This window comes from Callithrix jacchus, chromosome 19 (assembly GCF_049354715.1).
Source record: "Callithrix jacchus isolate 240 chromosome 19, calJac240_pri, whole genome shotgun sequence".
NCBI classification, from domain to species: Eukaryota; Metazoa; Chordata; class Mammalia; order Primates; family Cebidae; genus Callithrix; species Callithrix jacchus.
In genome coordinates this window covers 30,198,589-30,223,988 of record NC_133520.1, presented here as the reverse complement: position 1 = coordinate 30,223,988, position 25,400 = coordinate 30,198,589, and the positions used below count along the sequence as shown (strand labels likewise).

General features: G+C 53.6%; 2 protein-coding genes across 4 annotated transcripts in view; one reads left to right on the top strand and one right to left on the bottom strand.

Moving 5' to 3' along the window:
• The first annotated feature begins 656 nt into the window (after positions 1-656).
• On the top strand, positions 657-8,754 carry MYBPH (myosin binding protein H). The gene is made up of 11 exons (XM_002760662.6): positions 657-932; positions 1,025-1,159; positions 1,958-2,125; positions 4,527-4,615; positions 4,992-5,187; positions 5,370-5,509; positions 6,108-6,267; positions 7,175-7,311; positions 7,472-7,658; positions 7,930-7,980; positions 8,502-8,754. Exons 1-10 carry the CDS (start codon positions 728-730, stop codon positions 7,944-7,946), a joined length of 1,434 nt encoding a protein of 477 aa, XP_002760708.2. The 5' UTR covers positions 657-727; the 3' UTR covers positions 7,947-7,980; positions 8,502-8,754.
• Positions 8,755-9,159: 405 nt separating this feature from the next.
• Positions 9,160-25,400, bottom strand: part of ADORA1 (adenosine A1 receptor) — a 39,281-nt gene continuing 23,040 nt past the window's right edge. For all 3 annotated transcript variants that reach the window (XM_078356862.1, XM_035280575.3, XM_035280580.3), the window contains one exon: positions 9,160-11,299. In XM_078356862.1, the coding sequence (XP_078212988.1) occupies positions 10,660-11,299 (640 nt within the window). In that variant the 3' untranslated portion in view covers positions 9,160-10,659. The remainder of the gene's footprint in view (positions 11,300-25,400) is intronic.

The following is a 25,400-nucleotide window of genomic DNA, read 5'->3' as shown; positions in this document are numbered from 1 at the left end:
ACAGCAGGTGCAGGGGAGACCAGCTTCTTATCAGCTGCCCAAAAGAGACAGGAGCCAGGGTGCTTAGACCCCCATCCTGGGGTTCCAGTGCTGGAGGACCATCCTCTGAGCAGCCCCACCCTCAGCATCTCAATTCCCTCCCCCTCTAGGACCCTCAGCCTCATACAAAACAGGCAAGAGTCCCTGGGAACTGTGGGAGCCAGGGGAGTGTGGACCCCAGAGGCAAAGCTGGGAGCACTCACAAGGAAAACTGTCCCAAACCGTCAGGGCTCCAGTACCCGGTCTGAGATGCTCCAGGCACAAGTGACCCCATAGAAGCCAGACACACAGAGCCCGAGCTAGGCTTATTCCCCAGCTAGAAGCTCTTCCTCCCATTGCCCTGACACCTGGCACAGGGCCCCTTCGATGTCCCATCTTGCCCATCTGCACCCTCCCCCAGCTGGGCACCAGCACCCTGGCTGTTGAGGCAGTCAGGGTGATGGATGAGGGAGTGACTCCTCAAGGGGCCCTTGTGGTTCCTCCCCCAGAGCTATTCCTGGCCTGGGCGCCTCTCCACCCTCCAGTCCTCCTGCTTGACCTGACCCCACAGCTGGGAATCGTTGGTTGGGGGTGGGGCAGCCCCTGACTATATAAGCCTGGACCTAGGTGTCCCAGGCACCCTAGAGGCCCAGGTCCCCCCACTGCTGACCCCTGCACCCTCCAGCCTGACCCCCCAACCAGTCCAGCAATGACGGAAAAAAACACCTCTGAGGACCCTGCCTGCAGTCCAGAGGAGACCACATCTGAATCTGCCAAGGTGCCCACTGCAGAGCCTCCCGGAGAAGTGGCAGCATCAGAGTCAACTGGGGAAGAGCAGGTGCCCAAGCCACAGGCCCCTGCCCCTCAAACCCCTGCAGCCCCCGCAGCCACTAAGCCTGTGCCCCCAAGTGAAGGTGACTGGAGGTGGTGGGGTAGGGGGAGGAGGGAGGCAGGCATTTCGAGGGTGGAGGGGAGCTCTTGGCCATGAACCTCTTCATCTCACCAGACGTCCCCAGTGCCCCACTGCTGCTGACCCTGGAGGATGTGAGCAGCAGTTCCGTGACTGTGAGCTGGGAGCCCCCAGAGAGGCTAGGGAGGCTGGGCCTCCAGGGCTATGTGTTGGAGCTCTTCAGAGAGGGAGGTGAGTGCTGGGCTAAGTCCTACAGACACCCAGGGAGGTTTTCATGGAGGGCTGCAGGGATAAGTGCTCAAGCCCTGTGGTTGGTCAGTCTGGGAGAGATACAGAAGGAGGGGATGTAAACAGTGGGCTCCTCAACTCCCCACCTATCCTTTCTTGCAAGGTGCATTAGCCTCAGTCCTCCCCTCGCTCCCCTCCCAGAGCTGATCGGGTTTCAGTCTGTTAATGGCAGTGAGTCATTTGAGCAAGGAAGGGTAGGTGGGGGGGGGCGTTGAGGGGCTCCCTTGCCCTCAGCTCCAAGGAGCCTCTGAATAAGAGAAGGGTAAGGGGACACTGGGTGCTCCTCTGGCAAGAAGGGAAGGAGATGCTAAGTCTCGGAGGACCCCACAGTGTAGGAAGTGGAGAGGGAGGAGCTGGAGGGGGGGATGTTAGTGTAAGAGACAGTGAGGAGAAAGAGGGAATGGGGTGGGGGGTGCTGGCCACATACCTGCTCCCACTGTCTCCTCCATGACTCCAGTCTAGCCTGGCCTCTGCCTCTGCCCCTACCTTGCTGAGAGACTTTGCAAGTGTGTCCAACCCTCTCTGGGCTACAGCAGCCTCATCTCTGGCCACAGTTTCAGGGCTCCAACATCAGGTGTCTTTAGGATGCCATTTGACAAGAAGTCAGGGAAGGCAAACAAGGGGAAAATAAGGCCCAGAGATGGAGACCGAGTTCCCCAGATCACCAGCAGGAAGAGAAGCCCCACAGAGAGGGGGCCTGAGGCCACACTGCCAAGACCTCACACTCTCTCCATCCCTCAGCCTCGGAGTGGGTGCCTGTGAATGCCCGACCCATGATGGTGACCCAGCAGACCATGCGGAACCTGGCTCTGGGAGACAAGTTCCTTCTGCGCGTGTCTGCAGTGAGTTCCGCAGGGGCTGGCCTACCAGCTGTGCTGGACCAGCCCATCCACATCCGAGAGAACATCGGTAAAGCCCGTCCTGGCCTTCTGCTCCCCAGCCCTTCCCAGACACCTTATCTAATGGAGAAACTCAGGTCAGCAGGCAGAGGGAACCAGGCAGTCATCTCCCACGTCCCACGCTCACATGCACACGCCACACCCTATCACCATCTTGCCTTAAGAAAGCTCCAGGTTCCTCAGCAGCAAGGAGCCTCTGGAGGTCTAAGAAGCCATTTCCCTGAGTGGTCCAGCTCCAACGCCTTAAGGAAGGGGCCTACTGATGCTCAGAAACAAAACATCAAGTTCCCTGGGTCACCTACTCAATGCTAAGAGTCCATCTGAGCTTTCTCCCATCTACTCTTAAACCCTCCGGTCATTTTCTGCCCATTTCCTGTGGGCTGGGTTCCAGATTCTCTCAAAGGTTTTGGAACAGGGAGAAGGCCCTGCTTGCCCCTTCTTCCACCAAGGCCCTAGTGGGAAGAAAAAGAGGGTCCGTTAAAGGTCCATGAAGACTTCTCCATTGCAGAGGGCACACCTCACTGGGGCCTGGCGGGCCAGCTGCCGTTCCCATTGCTAATATTTCTATTTGCAAGGTATGTTAGCATCAATCTTCCCCAAGCTCCCCTCCCAGAGCTGATCAGGTTTCAGTCTGTTAATGGCAGTGAGTCATTTGGTCTAATCTGAGGTCTTTGGAGACACCACAGTCCCCCAGGGTGAGGAGAGACACAGGCAGGCAGGTGGCCTGAAGCCTTCTCCACCGTCCCTCTTGTTCCTCCACCAGGGGATGGACAGTTCCTGGAGGAGGCTGCACAGAACACTGTAGCTCTAGACGAGGCCTCCAGAAGGAGAGGGGATCCACAGGAGGGGTCAAGTCTGGATTCAAAAGGAAATGCTCAGCTCTGAGGCCTGAGAGACGTCAGAACTGTGGAGTTAGGGAGCTTAGATTCATAGACTATTGCGGCCAAGCAGATCCCAAGGAGCCCAGGGCCTCCCTTGAGGTCACCCAGCCTTTTTTGGCAGTTCCTACACAGGACCACTCATGCCCCACTGCACTGCAAGGCATCTTCTCTGATGGCACCCAAAACTCAAGGACATTCCCAGCCTTTGGCTCTGGGTGACATGTGGCCCTACCTGGCAGCTGCAGTATGGCCATGTCTACTCTAGTCTTAGAGGTCCCAGGAAGCCCTCTTGGTTGGGAGGGTGCTGGGCCTTCCCCAGGGAACCAGGGAGCTCAGACTCTGAGAAGCCCCTGAGGCCCAGCATTAACAGAGACAGCCAGACTCAGCACCCACTTCTCCACTCAAATTCCTCTGGCAGGAGAGAAGGGGATTTCCTGAAGAGAAGAGGGAGAGGAGGCTGTGAGCAAGTGGGGAGCAGCCAGGCTCTTCCTGGGCAGAGCAGGGTGGGGGCCGTGTCCAGGATCCTTGGCTGCTCAGCTGTCCCTCCTCAGCCACCTGGAGCTGCCAAGCATTCCTGCCCCCCCTGCAGCTGTCCCTAGAGCATTCCATGCCTGAGCTCCCAGAGCCAAGTGCCTGCTCAGCTAATCCTCGGAGACACCGTGTTCCTTCTCACTGTCTCATCCTCCTCCGCCCGGCATGCCACCAACCAACTGCTGCCACCTGTTTGCTGCGGAGGAGCTTCAGTCATGGCCCCAGGACCCACCCCGGGGGACAGGGGTGGCGGCCATTGCAGCTTCCCTTAGAAGCCCAGGGGCTTCCTTGGTTGCCCGTGACCAGATGAGGGTCAGAAGGTCGTTCCTTAGCATAGCAGGACTTCAGGAAGAACTTCCCAGCTCTGAGACTAACAACTATGGGAGGGTGACAGAGGAAGAAGGGGGTATACCTGTCCTGGCTTCATTTAGGATGATCCCAAAGCCTCTCAATAGGGCCTGGAGAAAGATCCCAAGTCTCTCAATAGGGCCTGGAGACAGAGGAATGGGCAAACAGGGGCTCAAAAGGGCTTCTCTGAAAGTTCTGGGCTTGTGGAGGGTGAGGGTATTAGAACAGGGAGGCAGCAGTTGCCTCCCCTTCCTAGAAGTGCAGCCTGACAGGTGCAGCACCAGCTCCCCAGCAGGGGGAGACAGAGAATCAGCTGGGGCCCATCTGGTGCTTGGGAATGCCTGGGCTGCAGGGCAAATCCCGTCCTGGCAGAGTCGAGGTGCCAAGGGAGTGCCCGGGATGCTTACCAGTTCACACCTTGGAGGAGCTGACCTCCTGAAACCTCCTGCTCCCTTACGGGATTTGGGTCCTAGACCTCAGGAGTGAGAGCTTCTTCACCCTTCCCACAAGGAGGGAGCCCATGGCAGCCAGACCACACCCAGGACCCTCCTCCCTGCCACCATCCCTCACCGGCTGTCCCCTGCCCCACCATAGAAACCTCAACCAGCCACCCCACTGCACTGCTAAGCCCAGACTCTTGCTTTGATCCAGAGGCCCCCAAGATCCGTGTCCCTCGACACCTCCGTCAGACCTACATCCGCCAGGTGGGAGAGGCAGTCAACCTGCAAATCCCCTTCCAGGTGAGTATTCCCCCAACCAACAATAAGAGCCTGAGTGGGAATCAGGACCCCCATCTAAGGGGAATCTGGGAAATAGCAGGATCTCCACGGGTCCAGCTGGGACGCAGCAGCAAGAGGGGCTCATCCTCCTGCAATCATGCACATGACTCAGTGGTGATTCTCAGCCTGGGGATGGGCTGGTGGGTCCCCAGGGTGGGCTGGACAGCTGGAGGATGTGGCTCTGGGCAGCACCTGTGGCTCCAGCCTCTGCCACCCTTCCTGAGAAGGGCCAATGGGGCAGGCTCCCCAGGGCACAGCTCCAGAGACTACTGGAGTTAAGGGGGTGTGGGGACACTGGCACCTCCCTACACTCACCCTAGGGTCTCCTCCCTGCCAGGGAAAGCCTAAGCCTCAGGCCACATGGACCCACAATGGCCATGCCCTGGACAGCCAGCGGGTGAGCGTGCGTACCGGGGACCAGGATTCCATCCTCTTCATTCGCTCGGCCCAGCGCTCTGACTCTGGCCACTATGAGCTCACTGTGCGCCTGGAAGACCTGGAGGCCAAGGCAACCATTGACATCCTGGTGATTGGTACGGGGCCAGGGGAATAGGGCTGCCTCATGGGAGAACCAGAGCCCCCGACCTCGCACTCCAGAGCTGATGGCTGATGGCAGCAGGCCTAGGGAGTGTGGCAGGAGACAAATCTTGGCTGTGGGGGCTCTGTGGCTGGCCTGGCCCTCACGCTCACTTCCCCTTGCACCCTGGGCCTGCAGAGAAACCTGGACCCCCCAGCAGCATCCGTCTCCTGGACGTCTGGGGCTGCAACGCTGCTCTTCAGTGGACACCACCCCAGGACACAGGCAACACGGAGCTCCTGGGCTACACAGTGCAGAAGGCAGACAAAAAGACAGGGGTGAGGCTGGCTGGGACAGAGTGGGGTCATTGTAGGAAGTGGTTAAGATGGTGGGGAAGGCCCATCCCACAGAGTCTAGGGACCGAGTTCTGGTCTGCCCACTGCTAACCTGACAACCTAGGAGTCCCTTAGCAAGACTATTCCTCTCTGGATCTCAGATGCCTCCTAAAGACTGCGAGGAGGGCTGGCCTGGGCCGTCTGCAGCCTTTCAAGCTCTGGAGCCCGCTTCCCAAATTTTAATGTGTACAAGGGGAGCTCCAGGGGAGCTTGCTAAGAGGCAGAGTGTGACTCAGTAGGTCCAGGGTGGGGGCTGAGAGCCTGCATTTCGAAGAAGTTTCCAGGTGATGCTGAAATCGCACATCTGTGGGCCATACTTTGCCATGAAGGCTCTAGGAGTCTCTGAGGATCCTACAGAGGTCACCTGAGTGACCCAGGGGCCTCTTCTCCCAGTTCAATGTCCCTGAGGCCCAAAGCTGGATGGTTCAGCATCCCAGGGTTGGGGGCATAGAATGAGTTCCCATTGAAGAGAGGGCTTTAGGGTAAGCAGGGAAGGCGAGAACAGGGGTGAGAAATGAGGGTGACGCCCAGGGACCCGCAGCAATGGTTCACAGTGCTGGAGCGCTACCACCCGACCACCTGCACCGTCTCCGACCTCATCATCGGCAACTCGTACTCCTTCCGGGTCTTCTCAGAAAACCTGTGTGGGCTCAGCACCTCCGCCACCGTCACCAAGGAGCTCGCCCACATCCAGAAGGCAGGTGGGTTTGGGCCAGGTCTGGCTGTGCTGACTCTCTCCCTGTGCCTGCCTCTTCCTCAGCGTCTTCTCCACATCCCTCTCTCTGGGCTTCTCCTGGGCATCTGCCCCTGGAATACCCGCTGTCCCCTCACTCCACAGCTATTCATGCACACGCATGGAGTGGCTGCAACGTAGTGAATGTGGTTGATTGATCTTAACAAACACATCAGAACAAATCCACACAAATGAAAGCTGCTCCTTGGGAGGCCGTGTACTTATTGCAAAGATGCTTGGGGCTGCCAGCATCACAGCAGCTGTCGAGTCTCAGGCAGTGAGTGTCCCAAGGGAACCTAGAGGGTGCGTGTGCATGGAGTAGTGTGCTAAGACGGGTGAGTTTGCTAAAACAAGCCTTCCAACCCCCATACACACCACATAGATGGACAAGAGAGATAAGAGTATTTACCGTCTCCACACAGGCACTGACCCTCTTGCGTCAAATCCTAAACCCCAGGCCCTTTTCCCTGTCCCCTGTCTGCCCCGAGGCCCTCCCTGACCCACCGTCTGTGTGGGTTCCAGAAGGCAAACTTTATTTAACACCAGCCTGAGCTGCACAGAATTAGGAAGAAATGTTTGTTTAAAAAAGGAAAGCCGGTCAAGTCTCCAAAGACAAACACAAAGGAAACGCGTGTCTGAGTTGCGAGCCTCCACCTTCCGCCAAGACGGTCTCATCTCTAGTTTTTCCTCCTCCTCTCCTCTGCTTACCACCCTGACTCACCCAGCCTCAGTCTCAGCCTTCTCTGCCTCTTTGGGATTGTCCAAGTCGCTGTAAATAAGCCACGACTTGCTATAGATCTAGGATCAGTCAGTCCTAACAGGTCTCCTTCACTCCTGGAAGCTCAGACTCACCCGACTTTCTCCCCTGAACCCAGATATTGCTGCCAAACCAAAAGGGTTTATTGAACGAGACTTCTCAGAAGCCCCCTCATTCACCCAGCCCCTGGCTGACCACACCTCCACTCCTGGCTACAGCACCCAGCTGTTTTGCAGTGTCCGAGCTTCACCCAAGGTGAGGGGCCAGGCCTTGCTGTGCCCTGGGCTGGTGGGAGCAGGTGGGGACAGCAGGGCTGAGGAATCCTCCGGGCATCCGCACGCAAGCCTGAGGATGGCCTGCAAGAGCCCCGCCCCAGTCCACACCTCCCCAGCTCTCTTCTGACCATGCCACCCAGCCCAAGATCATCTGGATGAAAAACAAGATGGAGATCCAGGGCAACCCCAAATACCGTGCTCTCTCTGAGCAAGGCATCTGCACCCTGGAGATCCGGAAACCCAGCCCCTTTGATTCCGGGGTCTACACCTGCAAGGCCATCAATGTGCTGGGGGAGGCATCTGTGGACTGCCGGCTAGAGGTCAAAGGTAAGAGTTTGAGGATGGAAGAAAAGGAGTCAGTGCCTCTCTGGAGCTGGATTAGAGGCAGCAGAGAGCTTAAAATCAAGGCAGAAGAGAAGGGGTAGCAAGATCGAGGTCAGGCTGTGCCGATTACTTTCCAAGCAGGAGTGTGGGCAGGTGTAGGGGAGGGTGGGCCAGTGTAGGGGAGGGCGGGCCAGTGTAGGGGAGGGCGTGTAACCGTGAACCTTGTCAGTTCCCCGACACTTCCCCCAAGCTCTAACTGCAGCATCTCTTCTAGCCTCAGCCACGCACTGAAGAGCCACGGGAGGAGGCTGTGATGAGGAGCCAGGTAAATGGCCAGACCCACCCGCTCTGCTACCGCTGCAGGTAGCACGGAAGCAGAGAGGAGGCCGGGAACAGGGGCTGGGGATGAGAAGGGAAGGTGGTGGTCAGCTCTGGGGACAAACTTGTAGACACGGGCAACTAACACGCATCTCCAGAGACTCGCAGTGACGTTGCAGGGCCATGAGATGCCGGTGTGGCCCGGAAGGGGGCGACTCCGTGGGCCACCACATGATCAGAGTCTACTCCCAGCTCTGAGTGACCTTCCACAAGGGTGTTCTCTTTGGACACACTTCCTCATCAGAAAAGTGGGGATAACAACCTCTCCCTGCCTTCCCTCCGCTGGTGGTTGAGGATCTGCATAAGTGCAGAAATATCTAGAACTGCGGTGGGCAGAGCTCAGACCTGGGCCTGAGGAGGGAGGCCTGCTGAGGAAGAGGGTGCTGCTCCCCTCGCCTCTCTGCACCCCTCTGGCCTGCAGCCAAGCTCTGCTCACACCAGGGCCTCAGGAAGCATGTCCTCCCCCAGGTCCCCCAGGCCCACCATCAAACTCCAGAGGCACTCAAGACCCCCACTTCCATAGCGATGGCTGAAGGAACTGCCCCTGGTACCTGCTGGCCCCTCTCTCCCAGAGGCTGGTGTCCAAAACTCAGGAGTGGGCCTGGTAGGCCCCGGGCCAGGGTTCCTGGGCTCAAGGGGTCCTGGAGGGTGCAGAGATGGGAGTGCTCTGCAGAGCCGCACTGGGTGGGAAGCACTCGAATAAAGATGTGTGGTGTCACAATGCGGGGCCTCTGTGCCAGTGAGCAACATCATCTAGGGGGAGGCGCTGCATCACCAGGAGGGGGGTGTCTGAATCTGTCACCATGAGGGGGGTCTCCAGATATGTCACCATGAGGAAGATGCCAGCGGGAGGGAGAGGTCTCAGGATGTCATGGGTCTGTGTGTGGGTGGGTGGGGGGGTTCTGGACATGAGAATATCCGGATCTTGCTTCCTGATCAGGGTTTGCTACCCCAAGTGCGTAACTATGGAAACAGACACACCCTCTCTGGAACCCTCCTTGCTGGAACGCCTCCACATGCCCCCTGTCGCAGCTCCTCCCGGCCCCCGCCATTGCTTCCCCTCTGCTGAGGGTGTCTTGTTGCCCTCAACAGTGGTTGGGGTGGGTGCCCAGCAATGTGCGCTCCACAGGATTCACAGTTTTTTTATTAGTCACGTGGGCTACCCTTGGGAGCCGGGGCACACCCCATTTCTAACAGAGGGAAGGGCCTGGAAGCAAGACCTGGGGTTGACACTCATGTTCAGAACCCATCAACTCGACGGCCACCTCCCCTCCCCCACCTCGTCCCTCTACACAGGGACTCCAGGCTTGGCAGGACATGGGTTGGTCCTTCCCCCGATCCCTAAAGTCCTAGACCCCCCCCCCCAACCTGCAACAGAGCTTCCAAAGTCCCTGAAAATGCAGGTAAATACTAGGGGTATTGACGGATTCGCATGACAGCAAGACCGTCCCCACACTCTCAGGAGGGTGGTCTCCTCTGCCTGCTGCAGCTGCCTATACTCCCCCAGGAGGGCCAGAGTCCACCCCATCCCGGGGCAGGCAGGATGCTCCCAGGAGTTGACATGTCTAGGGTTCTCCTCTCCATCAGGCCCAGAAGCAGCAGAGATGGGGTCACCTAGGAGAGTCCAGGCCTGGCATCGGGTGGCCAGTGGCACTGGTGGCCCAGATCACAGGTAATCACACTCTAGGCTCCTCCCTGGAAAGCTCAGGGCAAGAAGGAAGGCTCAGAGCTGCCACCTCGTGGCTGTTTGAGGCCAGCACCTACCACACCAAGCTCGCTCCCCAGGGCGCAGAGCCTGCACTCCAGAAAATATCAGAAATGATTTCTGAATCACTTGAACCCAGGAGTCAGAGGTTGCAGTGAGCTGAGATCGAGACATTGCACTCCAGCCTGGGCAACAAGAGCAAAACTCCATCTCAAAAAAAAAAAAGAAAGAAATGATTTCTGAACCTAGCCTTTCTGCCTCTCCCACACACAACCCTGGGTAGACCAGGGCAAGGAGAGCAGGCACCCTAGCACCTGGCATGGCCTGGGGCCCAGAGTCCTCAGAGGTTGGAATGGAAGCTCCTTGGTTTCTGTCCCTTAGCTTCTTCTGGCTACCCTCTCCTACAGAACAGGAGAGACAGCCCGGCCAGTGCATCCCCGACCTCTCTCCTCCCATCTGTCTCAGAGGGGATGCTCTCCTTTCCTTAAGCTGGGCCTGGGGCTGCACCACCAACACCAAAGACAAGCAGACCCCCTGCCTCACTGCAGAAGCCCAAGCACCTTCTCCCAGCCCAGGTGGCTCCTCTGCAGTCTCAGCCTCCCCAAGACCTGCCCAGGCCTGAAGCGCTGGACTGCTCACGGGATGGTAAGGCAGGTGGGGGCTCAGAACACTGTCGCCCTAGACACCTGGTCCCTTCACAGGATCCTTGTCCTCCCAAGCCTCCTGCAGGGCCCAGAGGTGTAGGGTAGTTAACTCCTAGTGGAGGGACCATGCTCTGTGGGTATCTCTTCAGAGCCTCCCCCATGCCCCCAACCCACAGCCCGGCTGGGGCAGGCTCAGGGAGACCCGTGGGACAGCAGGCAGGTGAGGACTGGACTGAGACCCTGCTGGATGTGAGCTGGTGAGAGCAGAAGGCGGGGTCTAGTCATCAGGCCTCTCTTCTGGGAGATCCTCATCAATGGTGGGTGCAGGCTGGCAGCGGAAATGGTCATTCCAAATCTTAAGGAAGGTGACCCGGAACTTCTGGATGCGGAAGGCGTAGACGATGGGGTTCATGGCCGAGTTGCCGTGCGTGAGGAAGATGGCAATGTAGGTGAGGATGCTGGGCTTGTGGCAGGACGGGCAGAAGAGGGTGATGCAGTTGAGGATGTGCAAAGGCAGCCAGCTGAGGGCAAAGAGGAAGAGGATGAGGGCCAGTGACTTGGCGATCTTCAGCTCCTTCCCGTAGTACTTCTGCGGGTCGCCAGAGGAGGCCGACACCTTCTTGTTGAGCTGCTTGCGGATCAGGTAGAAGACCTCCAGGTAGATGAGGACCATGAGGAGCAGCGGGGGCAGCACCCACACGAAGAAGTTGAAGTAGACCATGTACTCCATGCTGATGACCTTCTCGAACTCACACTTGATCACGGGCTCCCCCACGCTGCCATTGGCCTCCCAGGCCCGCTCCACTGCACTCAGATTGTTCCAGCCAAACATAGGGGTCAGCCCCACCACGAAAGAGAGGATCCAGCAGCCGGCGATGGCCACCGCTGCCCTCCGGGGGGTCACCACCATCTTGTACCTGGGAGAGAGGAGGGCAGAGTGTCAGGATCTGCCTCCCAGCTGCCTCAAAGGGCCCCTCTGAGGCACACCTGGCCTCCAGGGGCCTCTAAGAGGAGCCCCTCCCCATCCAGGGCCCGGTGAGCAGGGAGGTGTGTGTCTTTTGCTCGAAGGTTGAGTCTTCAGGATCTAAGATTTAGTGCTTGCCATGCATTGGCTCATTCTCCTGTGAAGAGAGGAAATCCTGATTAATGACAAAAGTAGTAATAGAAAATTACAAAGGACCTCCTTTAGAAATGTCAAGGAAATGACCACAGTAAACATTGCTCCCATGCACTCAGCACGCCCTCCCTGGTTATCTCATCATTGCTTCACGACAGCCTGCATCGCATAGGAAGGCACTGGCCGAGTGCGGACTGCCCAACTGACAGATGAGGAAACTGAGGTTCAAAGTAGTCACAGGATCTGCCCAAGGCCACATGGAAGGTGGCAGTGCTGTCCCATGCTTCCTAAAACACGTCTAAACACTGACCAAAATGGCCAGGTAATTAAAAAACGATCTGTCCCTTCTCTTGGGCCAGTGAACACAAACGTCATTTCAAAAAAGCTTTCACACAACTCCCCTTCTTTGGGCCTTGCCCATACTCCCCTGCCAGTGCCTCACCTCCCACCTCCATATCAACTTCCTGTTTCCCCTCCTGATCACTGTGTAGCACTTACCTCCTAAGGGCTTGATCTCAAGAACCAGCTCTGCATTCCCAAGCTTACTGTGAATGATGCTCAGGAAAGAAAACTGACATTCACTGAGCATCTACTACGTGCTAGATACTTGCACTCATTCACTCATGCATTTACGCATGCATACGTGGATGCATTCATTCAGCAACAACACCTAAGAGAGGCAGACTCCCCTGCCTCATTTATCGAGTGTTTTCTGTGCTAGGCATTGCTCTCTGTGCTAAGATAAAAGATCCACACTTTTACATATCTCACATTTTGGGTGAAGGGACACATAACTCACAAGCAAGAAAATAAACAACAACTACAGATCATTTTACGTCCTTTAAAGGAAATAGGCTGCATCAAGGGACAGAGCCTCTAACTTTTTTCACATCACAAAGAAGATGGAAACATCTGGATGACAAGGCTGCTCATGAGCCACAAGGGTTGGGCGTTTTCATATCTCAGGGGTTCCTACCTCCCTTTAAACCAATCTAGCCAGCAGCCATCACAGCTTCTGCCTACACACTGGCCTTGGAGACAGTGCCAAGGGCTGGGTCTTACCCAGTTCTGTGTTGAGGAGCCGGCTGAACGGCAGCAGCTTGCCCAGTTGTTATTTTCCAATGCAGCTTCTGAAATTGATGGAGTGCCCACTCAAGCACATAAACAGCTCCTGAGACCCAGCAGTGTGAAGGGAGAGGCTGCCGACTGCTTCCTTCTGCCCCAGGACGCAGAATCCGCAGCCTTCTGCATGATGATGATGCGTAAAGTCTCTCTCGCCCTGGACAACGCTTCTTCTAGACCCTTTACCATCTATCAAAGCTCACCTGCTCTGTGAAGGCTATGGAGGTAGGAAGGAGGACAGTTTGCAGAGTCGGAGGAACCAGATACCCCCTCTCCACCCCACCGAGAAGATAAGGACTACAAGATACCTTTGGAATCTCATTTTCCATCCCTTCATTGTCCCAGTGAAGAAATTGAGTAGATGACTCCAATACCTTTAGAGCAGTTCTCCTCCCCCACTCTGTGATCATAGAATCCTTGTGCCCCAAACCACCACCAAAGGCCTTGAGAGGTAACCAGTTCACTTATGCCTCTGAAGTTTTCTTAGATACAATCTTCACTCTCTTGCTGTAATGGAAGCCCATTCCCTCCTCTGTATCCTCAGCAGAATGGCCAGGCCTGGTACAGACACTGGGAGTCAGAAGACCCAAATTTGGGCAGCCCGTCTGCAACTTGCTAGTCAGTTTCTCCTCTGTAAAGGAGACCTACTTCAGAGGGAGAGGATCAAATGAGATACTACGTGTGCAATTACTCTGTAAACACCCGACCAGTATTCCTTTGCCTGAGCCCTTCTTATCCCTCCAAGCTCCTAGACAAATGCCCATCTGGAAAACGCCAGTATCTCTAGATGCTCAGCAAACACAGGCTGAGGGCTATTTAAACATCTCACTTACGTCTTGTTCCTGACCATCTCAAAGTGTTCCCCACGTGTCCTCTCAGATACGGTGGAAAAAGTTCTGGGCGTGAGCATACGGGGAAAGACCAAAGGAACATCATTCATTCTGAGGGCTAAGGGATGCTGTCTCAGCAGTCACACAGCGGAAGGCGGGGCCAGGTCCCCAGGTGAACCTCAGCAAGGAAAGAGAGCTGCCGATGCAGAGAGAAGGGTGGGGCCCGGTGTCCTGCCTACCCCCACCACCCATCATATCTGCCATTTTACTACATTTGTCATTTACAAATGCCTTTCTCAGTCCTGTCTCAGGTAATCCCCATAACCACTGCTGTGGCGAGCACAGCAGATGAGGGAATCCCCATTTCACAGATTAGAAGCTCCACTGGCCTGGGTCTCCTGACTTCAAGCCCAGCTCTCCTTCAGGGTGCCAGGCTGACTGTGGGTTGTTGAGATGCAGATGATTGGCAGGTTGAAAATATCCCTTGCCTAAGAGATTTAAAATGGGAACTTCTAGATCTTGCCCAAAGAGGGCACCACCCCGAGTCAGTGGGGTTGGCCAGGTGACCTCCGGTGCTGCCGTCCAGCCTATGGATTGGGAGATTTAGCCTGGGACCCATAACTGGGCAGTGATGATCTGTGGAGAAAGGAGAGGTAGGAGGACAGAAGGAGGAGGTGACTTAGCTAGAGAGGTGCCTCCCTCCCCTCTTCTTTCCTCACTCCTCACCCTGCTGACCGCCTGGAGCCCCCAGGGTTAAAGCTTTCCTGGGGCTCCTCCAGGACCCAGTCCCAATAGACCCTACAGCTTAGGGTATCAGCTCTCATCTGTTTTTCTTGCTATTTTCTCCCTGGTGGGAAAGGGCTGGACCCAAGACCTTGGCTGCGGTGGGGCAGGCTCTCACAGGAAGGGCTACCTCCCAGGGCCAGGGGAAAAACTCACCTCTCCTTACATGTGGAAAAGGAGGTAGAAGCTGTGAGTTCTGGGGCATGCATGGGGTGGGGTGTGTGGAAGGTGCCTCTGACTCTTGGGAATGCCCCTCCCAAGTCCACAGTATCCCCGAGGACTGTGTGGGAGCTAAGCAGGGAGGTGCTGCTCTCAGGAGTGTGCAGCTCAGGCAGACACTAACGGGGGAGCAACAGAATGGAGACAGGAAAACACCAATGGGGCCCGTCCACAGGCCACCAGGTCAGACAGTGTCTTAAAGACAGCCCTGAGGGAACCAGGGAGAGCCCCACCACCTCCAGAATCTCCCTCAAAGTGCATAAAATCCCAGGAGGAATGCAATGTTCCTTTGGGTTAAGAGTTGGCTTCTCTGTGTGCTCTTTATTTATTTATTTATTTTACTGAGACGGGTCCCCCTACGTTTGCCCAGGCTGGTCTCAAACACTTGCACTCAAGCAGTTCTCCCACCTTGACCTCCTAAAGTTCTGGAATTGCAGATATGAGCCACCTCGCCCACCTGTGTGTTGTTTTTAAAAGCTAAGAGAACATGAACTGTGTAGTATGAATTCGTTTATTAGTCAGAACGTCTCATGGATGACGGTAACATGAAAAGACTGAGTCCCAGGAGCAATGGGCTACAGAGACCTTGGGAGGGAAAGGCATAGCTTGAGGAAAGAAACGGAAGGGGGTTCCCGCTGAGCCTCTCAGTGTTATCAAGATCTGGTGGCTGAACAGAAAAGGAGTTCATATCATAACTGCAGCAAGATCGCCAATGTGGTTTACAGGTGGAAATGAGGAAACAAAGTCTACAATTCCTGCGTCCAACTAGGGCAGGGCAGAGAAAGCCACTGGTTCTTCCCAGGACACCCTGGCAGGGCTGCCATATGAGGGGTGGGAGATTCTGGTGGCTAAGTGAGGCAGGAGCTCAAAAAGAATAGTTATCTGATCAATAATAACAACAAAAATGCTGGTAAGTGCTAACATGTATTTGTATGTGTTGGGCACTGGCTATTTATTTATTTAAGAGGTAGAGTCTCACTCTGTCCCCTAGACTGGAGTGCAGTGGTGCAATCACAGCTAACTGTAACCTCAAACTCCTGGACTCAAGGGATCCTTCCACCTCAGCCTCCTGAGTAGTTGGGACAAGTGTGTGCCCTCATGCCCAGCTACTTTTAAACTTTTTTGTAGAGATGGGGTCTCACTATGTTGCCCAGGCTGATCACAAACGCCAGGGCTTAAATGATCCTCCTGCCTTGGCCTTCCAAAGTGCTGCAATTACAGGCATGCGCCGCTGTGCCTAGCCCTGGGCACTGACTTTGTGGACATGGTTTTATTGGTACCTCAGCACAACCTTTTCAGTTAGATACTACAGGTTGAGCATCCCTAATGTGAAAACCCCAAATCCCAAATGCTCCAAAATTCAACACTATCTGAATGCCAACAAGATGCTCAAAGAAAATGTTCTTTGAGCATTTCCAATTTCCAGATTAGGGATGCTCAACCAGTGAGTATAAGGCAAATACTCCAAGATTTAAAAAAATCCAAAGTTGGAAACACTTCTGGTCCTACACATTTTGGATAAGGGATACTCAACCTGTATCATTATTTTCATTTCCTAATTGCAGTAACTGAGACTTGGAGAGATTAGAAAACATGTCCAAGGCCACTCTGCCAGGAAAAAGCATGAAAAGAATGTCTAAGACTCCAGTATGTCCAAGTGCAAAACCCATGTTGGATTCAGCTCTGCCACTCTGGGAGATGGAGAACGCGTGGGGATTGGAGGGTGGAAGCTTGGAGCAGAAGAAGGGAGCCATGGCTAGGACCTGGAAGGCAAGCCTCTCCTGCTCCAGGCAAATCTCACTGGACTAAGTAGTGGTGAGGATGCCGTCGTACCTTGCCTGGGAGCCACACTCCTCCCACAAAGTCTGACCTCTTTCTGAGCCATGAGATTGACCTGTTCACATGCATGCACTGCCTAGGTATTTAGTGGGTGTCTTGTTCCTGCTGGGGGAAACCAGGCGGTTGAGACTTACCCTTTCCTTATTTAAAGGGGTATTCATTGAACACCTATCAGGTGCCAGGTTCTGGGTGTTCAGGAAAATAGATGAGAATATACTCTCATGAAAGTATCATTCTAAAGACAGAGAAACAAGCAATAGACATGCAAACAAATAAACCAGATCATATTAGAGAGTAAAGAGACCTAAAAAGCAAAATAAGCAGGGCACCCCAGGAGCAAGTGAGGGGCAGGACACGCTGCTGATGTGGGTTAAGTAGGCAGCGCAGCTTCTCTGTGGATGAGACAATGAGCTGAGAACCAAAGAACCATGAACAAGCCAGCCAGGGAAAGATCTGGGACAGAGCCTTCTAGGCAGAAGGCACCATGGGGGAGAGGTCCTGAGGCCAGAGTGGGTTTAAGGAGCAGAGAGAGGGCTAATGTGAAGGAGCCTCAGGGGTGAAGGCCCGAGAGGGGCCAGCTCAGTCAGAGAAGAGACCTAGGGCTGAGAGCGCTGAAGCAAGTGTCTGGGCTTTACTCTAGGTACAAGGGGAAGCCATTTTAAGCAAAGGAATAATATAATTGAATTTCTGTTTGTAAAAGATAACTCAGGCTGCTGTGTGGAGAATGTGTCACATCAGGGAATGAGGAAAGGCAAGAAAACCAGCAGGAGGCTATTTTAGCCATCCAGGCAGAGGAGGGTGGGATGCTATAGCTGGCGGCATGGGAATTGAGGAGAAGCATATGGCTTTGAGATGTACTTAGGAACAGGGCCAATGGGACCTGCTGCTGAGTTTGGATATTGCTGTGGTTTGAATGTGTCCCCCAAAGCTCATGTGTTGGAAACTTAATCCCCAATGCAAAAATGCTGAAAGGTGGGACCTTTAAGTGGTAATTAGATCCTGAGAGCTCTGCCCTCTTGAATGGATTAATGACATTATTGCAGAAATGTCTTCATTGCCACAGGAGTGGAGTCTTTATAAAAGATGAGTTTGGCCACTTTCTTTTCTCTATCTTGAGAGTGTGCTCTTTTGTCCTTCCACCCTTCTGTTATGGGATGAGCCAGAAGAAAGGCCCTTGTCAGATGCAGTCCCTCAATCTTGGACCTCTCAGCTTCCAGAAATGTGAGCTGAGTAAACTTCTTTTTTTTTTTTTTTTTTTTTCAATAAATTACCCAGTTTCAGGTATTCTGTTATAGCAGCACAAAATGGACTAAGGAGATTGGTACCAGAAGTGGGGTTGTTTCCATAACAAATACCTGAAAATGTGGAAGCAGCTTTAGAACTGGATAATAGGTACAGGCTGGAAGAGTTTGGAGGAGCAGGCTAAAAACAGCCAAGACTGCCATAAATGAAGCATTAAGGGTGATTCTGGTGAGAGCTCAGAAGAAAGAGCTGTAGGGAGCAACTGAATCTTTTTAGGGGTGACTTGAATGGTGGTGATCAGAATGCTGGCAGAAATTTGGACAGTAAAGAAATTTGGATGAGGTCTTGGATGGAAACAAGATACTGAAAACTAGAGTAAAGCTCATCCTTGTTATGCAGTTGTAAAGAACTTGATGGAATTGTTTCTGTGTCCCAGCCCTTTGTGGAAGGCAGAACTTTAGAGCAACTAACTGGGATATCTAGCAGAAGAAATATCTAAGCAACAAAACATTCAAGGTGCTACATGGTTTCTTTTTGCCATGAACAGCAAAATGAAGGAAGACAGAGATGACTAAAAGATGAAAGTTATTAAAAAGGAAGTAGGATGGAAAGGTTTGGACAACTCTCTGTCTGGCCATGTCAAGGATGAAAAAGTGTGTTCAGAAGAGAATACTAAGGATGTGACCAAAACACCATTTGCTCAAGAGAATAATATGGAGAGAAGGAAGCCAGGTTCTATTCATCAAGATAGTAGGAGAATGCCCACACAGGCATTGCAGAGATTTTCAAGGCAGGTGAGGTCCTTTACAGCAAGATCTCCAGAAACACATAGACGGAACCCCAGCATTTGCTGCCCAGGGCCACCTCAGGACTCTGCTCCACCACAGTGCTCCTTGGCAGCCCCAGCCATGCTCAAGTAGGCCCTGGTGTAGTTCATGCAGCTGCTCCAGAGAGAACAGTGGTAGGCAGGTCTTGGCAGTGTCCACATGGTGCTGACTGCAGGTGCACAGAGTGTGGGAGCTGTGGGGTCATGCCGGCCTCCATCTAGATTTCAAAGGATATCATGGACAGCCTGGAGGCCCCGGCAGAAACTCGTCACAGGGACAGAGCCACCAGAGAGAGCCCCCACCAGGGCAATGCCACTGCACAGACCCCAGCACTGTAGGACCACCAGCATGCAACTCTCGCATGGGAGAGCTGCAGGCATGAGACTCTAATCCATGAGAGCTGCTGCGTGAGCTGAGCCCTACATAGCCAATATGTCCAGGAGGTGGTACATGGAGTAAAAGGCTATTCTGGCATCTTAAGATTTCATGTTGTCTGCCTTATTGGGTTTTATTGCCCTGCTTGGGTCCTGTTACTGCTTTCCTCTTGCCTATTCCTCCCCTTTGGAATGGGGATACTTTCTTATTCTTGTCCCACCATTGTATTTTGGAAGCATGTAACTTATTTTGATTTCATAGGCTCATGACTCAAGGGAAATTTGCCTTCGGATGAATCCTGCCTTGAGCCTCACCCGTATCTGATTTAGATGGGACTCTTGAGTTGATGCCGGAACTAGTTCAGACTCTGGGGGCTACTGGGATGGAATAAATGTATTTTGCATGTGAGAAAGACATGAATTTTGAAGGCCCAGACAGAATGCTATGGTTTGAATGCGGCCCTCGAAGCTCATATATTGGAAACAATCCGCATTGCAACAGTGTAGAGGTGTGGAACCTTTAAAAGGTAATTAGGTCATGAGGCTCTGCCCATATGAATGGATTCATGCCAGTACTGCCGGAGTAGGTTTGTGATCACGGAAGCAGGGTCCTTATGAAGGATGAGCTCAGCGCATATGAGGTAACAAGAAGGTCCTCATCAGGCATGACCCTCTAATCTTGGGCTTCCCAGCCTCCAGAACTGTGAGCCAAATAAATTTCTGTTCATTATGAATTACCTAGTCTGTGTTATTCTATTATAGCAGCAGAAAATGAAGTAAGACAGATGTCAGATGAAAGAAGGCATCATCAAGACAACTCTGATTTTTATCCTGACCACTGAGCAGAGGGCGCCGTCATTCCCCCAGTCTCCCTGACCCTTCTCTTCCTGAAGAGCCCATCCCCTTACCTTGAAGTCCATGTCACTCTCCCTGAACTCCACTCCACTCTCACCACACTACTCAACCCTCCTTTGTGTACATATCTGGGGCACTCTCCCACCTGAGAGCCTTTGCACTTCCTGTTCATCTCCTGAAATGTCTGGGAAGGCTCATTCTCCATTCATTCAGGTCTTCACTCAGACGGCAGGTCCTAAGGGAAGATTCCTGACTCTCCTGAAAAACAGTCTCTATCTCTGTATCCTCTTGCCATATTTAATTTTCTTAATAGGACGTATCACTTCCTGACCCTCTCACTCCCCCACTCTCTCTCACTCCCTCTCTCTTCCCCTCCCTTCCTATCTATCTATCTATGCATTTGTTATCAGTTTCTCTCCAGTACTCCAGTAGAATGCAAGCCCCATTAGGACAGAACCTTCATCTGGCATGTTTAGCACTGCATCCCCAGTACCTACATCAGCGCTCAATAACTATTTGTTGATTGAACGAATAAAATACATGTAAAAGTGGATTAATGAAACCATACATCCACTTATTCAGAAATGATTTCTTGAGGACCTGCCATGTGAGTACATCTCAGGGAACAAGCGATAAGGATTAAATGGTAGGTGCTCAATTAGAGACAGTCAGATTAGAAAGGCATGACCCTAGCCCTGGAGGCAATTACAATGCCCCTGATGAGGAAAATCATCCCCTGTTCCATTCCCTGCCATCTGGGAAATGTAGCGGATCCACTGGTGAATCAGACAACTCCTGGTCCCCTGCCTAGGTCCTGCCTAGGCCGCTGAAGAGCCCATCCCCTTCTCATAAGACAAGGGCCTCTTATGAGAAGTATGAGCAACTGCCACCGGGCCACCAGCCAGCCACCAACACATCCACAGTGGCTTGGAATCCCAGCATTTCCCTGCATACTGTGAGACCAGCAGAGACTTCCTTGGCCAGAACTCACCTCCCCAGAGTCTCTTAACCTGCATCCCAGAGAAGCAGGTTTTCATCTCATGCTAATTCCCAGCAGACGTTATGAGAATGCCCAAGCTCCTCATTGGTCCTTTGTCCCATGAGTCATCATTTTCATGGATGAGTTCAGTTCTAGTTGGAGACCTGACTGTGTATAGAGGGGTGGCCTCTCCCTGCCTACACCCTCAGAGGGCACTCCTTCTGGACGCCACTGGCTACTGATTGTTAGGCTGACTCAGAGAACATAAACAATAAGCCACTTGAGGAAGAGCTCAGTCCAAACGCAGTGGCTCATGCCTGTAATCCCAGCACTTTGGGAGGTCAAGGCAGGTGGATCACTTGAGGTCAGGAGTTCGAGACCACCCTGGCCAACATGGTGAAACCTTATCTCTACTAAAAATACAAAAACTAGCTGAGCGTTGTGGTGTGTGTCTGTGGTCCCAGCTACTCAGGAGGCTGAGGGAGGAGAATCGCTTGAACCCACAAGGCGGAGGGTGCAATGAGCCGAGATCACACCACTACACTCCAGCCTGGGGGACAGAGTGAGACTCCATCTCAAAAAAATTAAAAAAAAAAAAAAAAAAGAATAGGAAGAGCTCAGATGCCATCAGATGGTGAACACACCATGAGGCCAATCAGCTAAGACACATTTGACAGAGAAAAAAGAAGGAAGAGGGGGTGGACATAGAGGTCCTACAGAATTCTCTTCGGTGAACACAGAACAGCCAAACTGAGAAAGGTGCCAAGAAGCCAGCCACCACTGTCGGGATGAGACTGGAGTGCGCTGGTTCTGAAGCTGTATGTCCTCGTCTTTCTCTCCTGACCCTGCCCCACTTTGTATCACCGTGGGGCTGACCACGGCAGGCCACATTTCCCAAGCCCTGGGGCCATCGGGGTCCACAGGAAATACTGCAGTGCTGGAGCAGTGGGGACGGGAGAGAGCTGTCCACCTCCCTGTCCCAGGTGTGCGCTGGGCAGTGGTTATGACTCCTCCATGGCTCCACCACACACCAGACAAGCCCACCATGGGTGCAGCTTCTACCAGCTGACTGCAGCCCCTCACTTTGTCCTTCTGCCTCGGGGTAGCTTCCTACGGTTGCCAATCTCTAGGTTAGCTCACACTCCTTGTTTGGTGTCTCGGCTGCTTCCTCACCATTCCTGGTATAAGGCCCTCAGCTGTAAACACCTAAAATGATTTCTGTGTTCCTGGTTAGACTCAGATGGTTCAGGACTGAAGCTGCATGAGGATGAACTGAGCATAGTCATCCCTAAGAACCCGCCGCCAGAGGAACAGGTATGAGTGAGTCACCCAACTCTTACATACGCCTTCACTCAGAGGAGAGAGAACCCACACGTGGGTTTGGAAAATGCTAAGCATGGCTTTGCCTGAGGACAGGGTGACACAGTGTCCTGTCAACTGCTGAGAGCAGAGCGGGGTCCTCACGCCTGGTCATCCCCGATTCTCATCACCTGCTCCTCATGGAAGCACTGAACGTGGGCCGCAGGGAGGCGGATGGCTGGTGGGGTGGGGGCAGAGGTCCAAGTCTTTCCACAGTTTGCATAGTCAGGGACTGAAGGCTCCCTCTTCCCTTCCCTCACCCTCGGCTGGGAGGGAGTGCCAGTTCGTAGCTTTGATCCACTCCTTCCCACCTCCTCTCTTATCAAGGATCTCAGCCACTTGTAACTGGAAACATGGATCTCAAGAGCAGGGAAGTAAGGCTTTCAGACTATTAAACTACTTCCTGCAGAGAAATTCTTCCTCCCCAAGGAGAACAGGAAACCAGATATAATCAAAGGTGCTGGGCACACTCCAGGGGCCAAATATTTAACAGTAACATTGCCCAGGGGAGTCTGCTTCAGGGCCCCGGGGAGCGGGGGCAGGATGTCGGGCCTGAGAATCCTGCTTTGAATCCTGCTGTGAGGGGCTCTGTGGCATCGCCCACCATCTAGAACATCAGTGCCCACCAATCCCCAACAGGGGCTCAGGCCAACACCCCAGGGCCAGACTGCAGGGCTACAGGGAGGAGGGCAGACACTCTGTGTCTTGAAAGAAAATAGCTGGATAAATTGATTAGCTCATTAGTGTAATGGGCCTTGGAAATCACTCCTGGTCACTTGCTGATGACAAATAACTCCACAGCCTGGTGGGAAAAACAATGAGGTTCCTGTGTGCGACTCAGTAACACCCTCTATCCTGAGCAACCTCCCCCACTGTCTGTCTTTGGATTCAGAGCCCCTTTCTGAGTGCTGGACATGAGCAGAATGAACATAGCTCCCACCCCGAAGGAGTTCTCAGTCCACAGGAGAGGCCCAGCCCCTGAGCAAAGGGAGCCCCAGTCTGATGGGAGCAGCATGTACTGCAACACACAGGGCAGAGCTCCCTGCCAGCCCCCAGACTCAAAGGGTGCGTGGATGATTGACAGCACAAACTCCACCCAGACCTGTGTGCCTGTGGAGATCTCTTCTTTCTCTCTCTGGGTGGCCGTTCTCATCCCAACAAACAGAAGTTTGGATTTGCTCAGCGGTTCTGATCCAGAGGGGGCTTCAGAGGGCGGGGTGTAAAGAGGGAGGCTTTCAGATTTGGAGGAGTCACGTTTTCAAAGTATATTTGCCTCTGATCCCCATTCCTTTCTCCCAGTCCAGGGCATATCCTATGGAATATTTCCCCAAAGCCAGGAGGTCAAGGTATTGCACTTTGAGACAATGCCCTAGGTGATTTCACAATGCAGCCACTTCCTCCCCTTCCCAAGTCGGGTACAGCCCCCACATCCCAGTAAGCGGGTGGTCCTTGAGGAGGAGGGGGTCTGACCTGGACAGTAAACTCAGGAAAACTGGACCCAGACCTCAGCCTTTCCACTTTCTCTCTGCACTGAGATGTGATTCTCTCCATCTCTCAGAGTAAGGCCAGGTTGGCAAAAGGACCTAGGCCAACTGGCCCCACCTGCTATGGGTGACTGTTTCTGACTCATCCTGTGAGACAGGAAAAAAAAAAAACATGCCAGTCATTAAGTCTGCATTCAGACTTAATGACCTGTGAGTAGCTGGTGCAGTGAGGCCTCACTGGGATGACCAGGGTACTAAAAGGAGCAAAATTCCTTTTCCAGCGAAGTGGAAAGGCCCGCTGTGTGGGGGAAGGGAGCTAATGGGCTTATCCGGCTTCCCATAGGCCTCTCATGTCTTTGCAGACTGTGGTCACTTAGGAGAGCAGCAGAGAATCCTCCAGCCCAGCTGGCACATGGGGAGGGCCCAGGCAGGAGGGAGCCAGGAAGCAGCAGAATTTTGCAGGCTCAGGGAAGCAGAGGGGGCCCATGCTGGACCCCCAAAGGAGGGCAGCCCTCCCTTGGAACACATCATCGTGGTAGGAATTTGGAGACCCCCTTCTGGTCCAGGCTCTGCCAGGAGTGAGCTAGTCTTGGGGGAGATCCTTTCCCTTTGGGGGCATCTGTGTCCCTGTCTGCATGATGAGGGTTTGAATGAGATCTTTTTCGGGCTCTAGCAGGTCACGGTTCCCTTCTTCTGGAATATGTCAGTCGTCTTCTAGCGGGAGCTGAGCTCAGCGCTAGCAGAAGGGAGGGACGGGCACTGAGCACTGAACACTAGTGGGGAGGAGGCGCCCAGGGGCAGTGGTGAGGGGCACCCACACCTCCCTGGAAGGCAGCCCCTACTGAAAGGATTCCATCCTCTAGCTCTCTCTGTGTTCCATGGGGAGGAAGACTGGGGACAAGATGTAATGTAAAGATAAATAAATACTTATTGAGTGGAATGAATGAATGAATGAAGTGTGCTGTGGAGTAAGATCCAACTTCAAACTGTGACTCCATCATTAACAGCTTGTGGTCTTGAGCAAGTAACAATTCTTTGAAACTTGGTTTTGTCCTGGGCACAGTGGGAGGAGAAGGCTGGCTTGGCAGGCCCCCTGTGAGAATGAGGCTGGCACGGTAACTTATCTGGACACTCACTGAACAGTAGCACCAGGTGCCCATTTCTATCTCCACCAGGAGCACACCCCTGATTCTTCTGGAATACACAATCAGCCCTTGAAGAGATACAAAACAGGTTGCAAGGACATAGATAAACAAAGCATGACTTCTGTTTCACTTTGAAAGGCCGGTCACGTGGCTTCCATATCTATTTCACAGCCACCTCTCCCACCTAACTCAGCCTTGGTACAGAATGGGTGTGTGTTCCCTGATCCATCTGACAAAAGTGTCTGAGTCTGGGGTAGAAGGTTGGGAAACTGCTCAGCCCAGCACTAAACCCTGCCCAGGGTCCTGGAGAAGCCACGTCCCCTGGAGAATCCCAGTAAAGCTCCACTGGGGAAGTGGTCAGGGAGGATATTGGAGATGTGGGAGGCAGACTCAGGGGGAGCCCACGCCATTCCTCCCACCTCCCTTCGGAGCATCTCTTGGCCTGTCTAGAACCATGGGGTACAGGACATCTGAATGAAGGCCTGTTTCCACCAAGGGACTGTAACCTGACCCCCCACTGGAATGATCCCATGCAGACTCCAGATCAGACCAAAGGCAGCAGCTGGGGTTGGGAACAAGAAAGCAGGTTGGATGCCTGCTGAGAGCCTGGAGTGACAAGAGGAGGTACCTCTCCCAGACCTTCTTGGCCGAGGAGACGGATGCTGTTCTCTGAGGAGGCAGCTGCCCTCACTGAGCTTGGGCTGTCAGGGCTCCCTAAAGCTCACAGCACCTAGCCCCCTGCTTCAGAAAAGATTCGACAGACGGCAGGTAGGAGGAGGACAGAGGACACGGAGAGCTCACCACCTTGGAAATCTTTCCAAAAAAAGAGTCCACCCCCACACT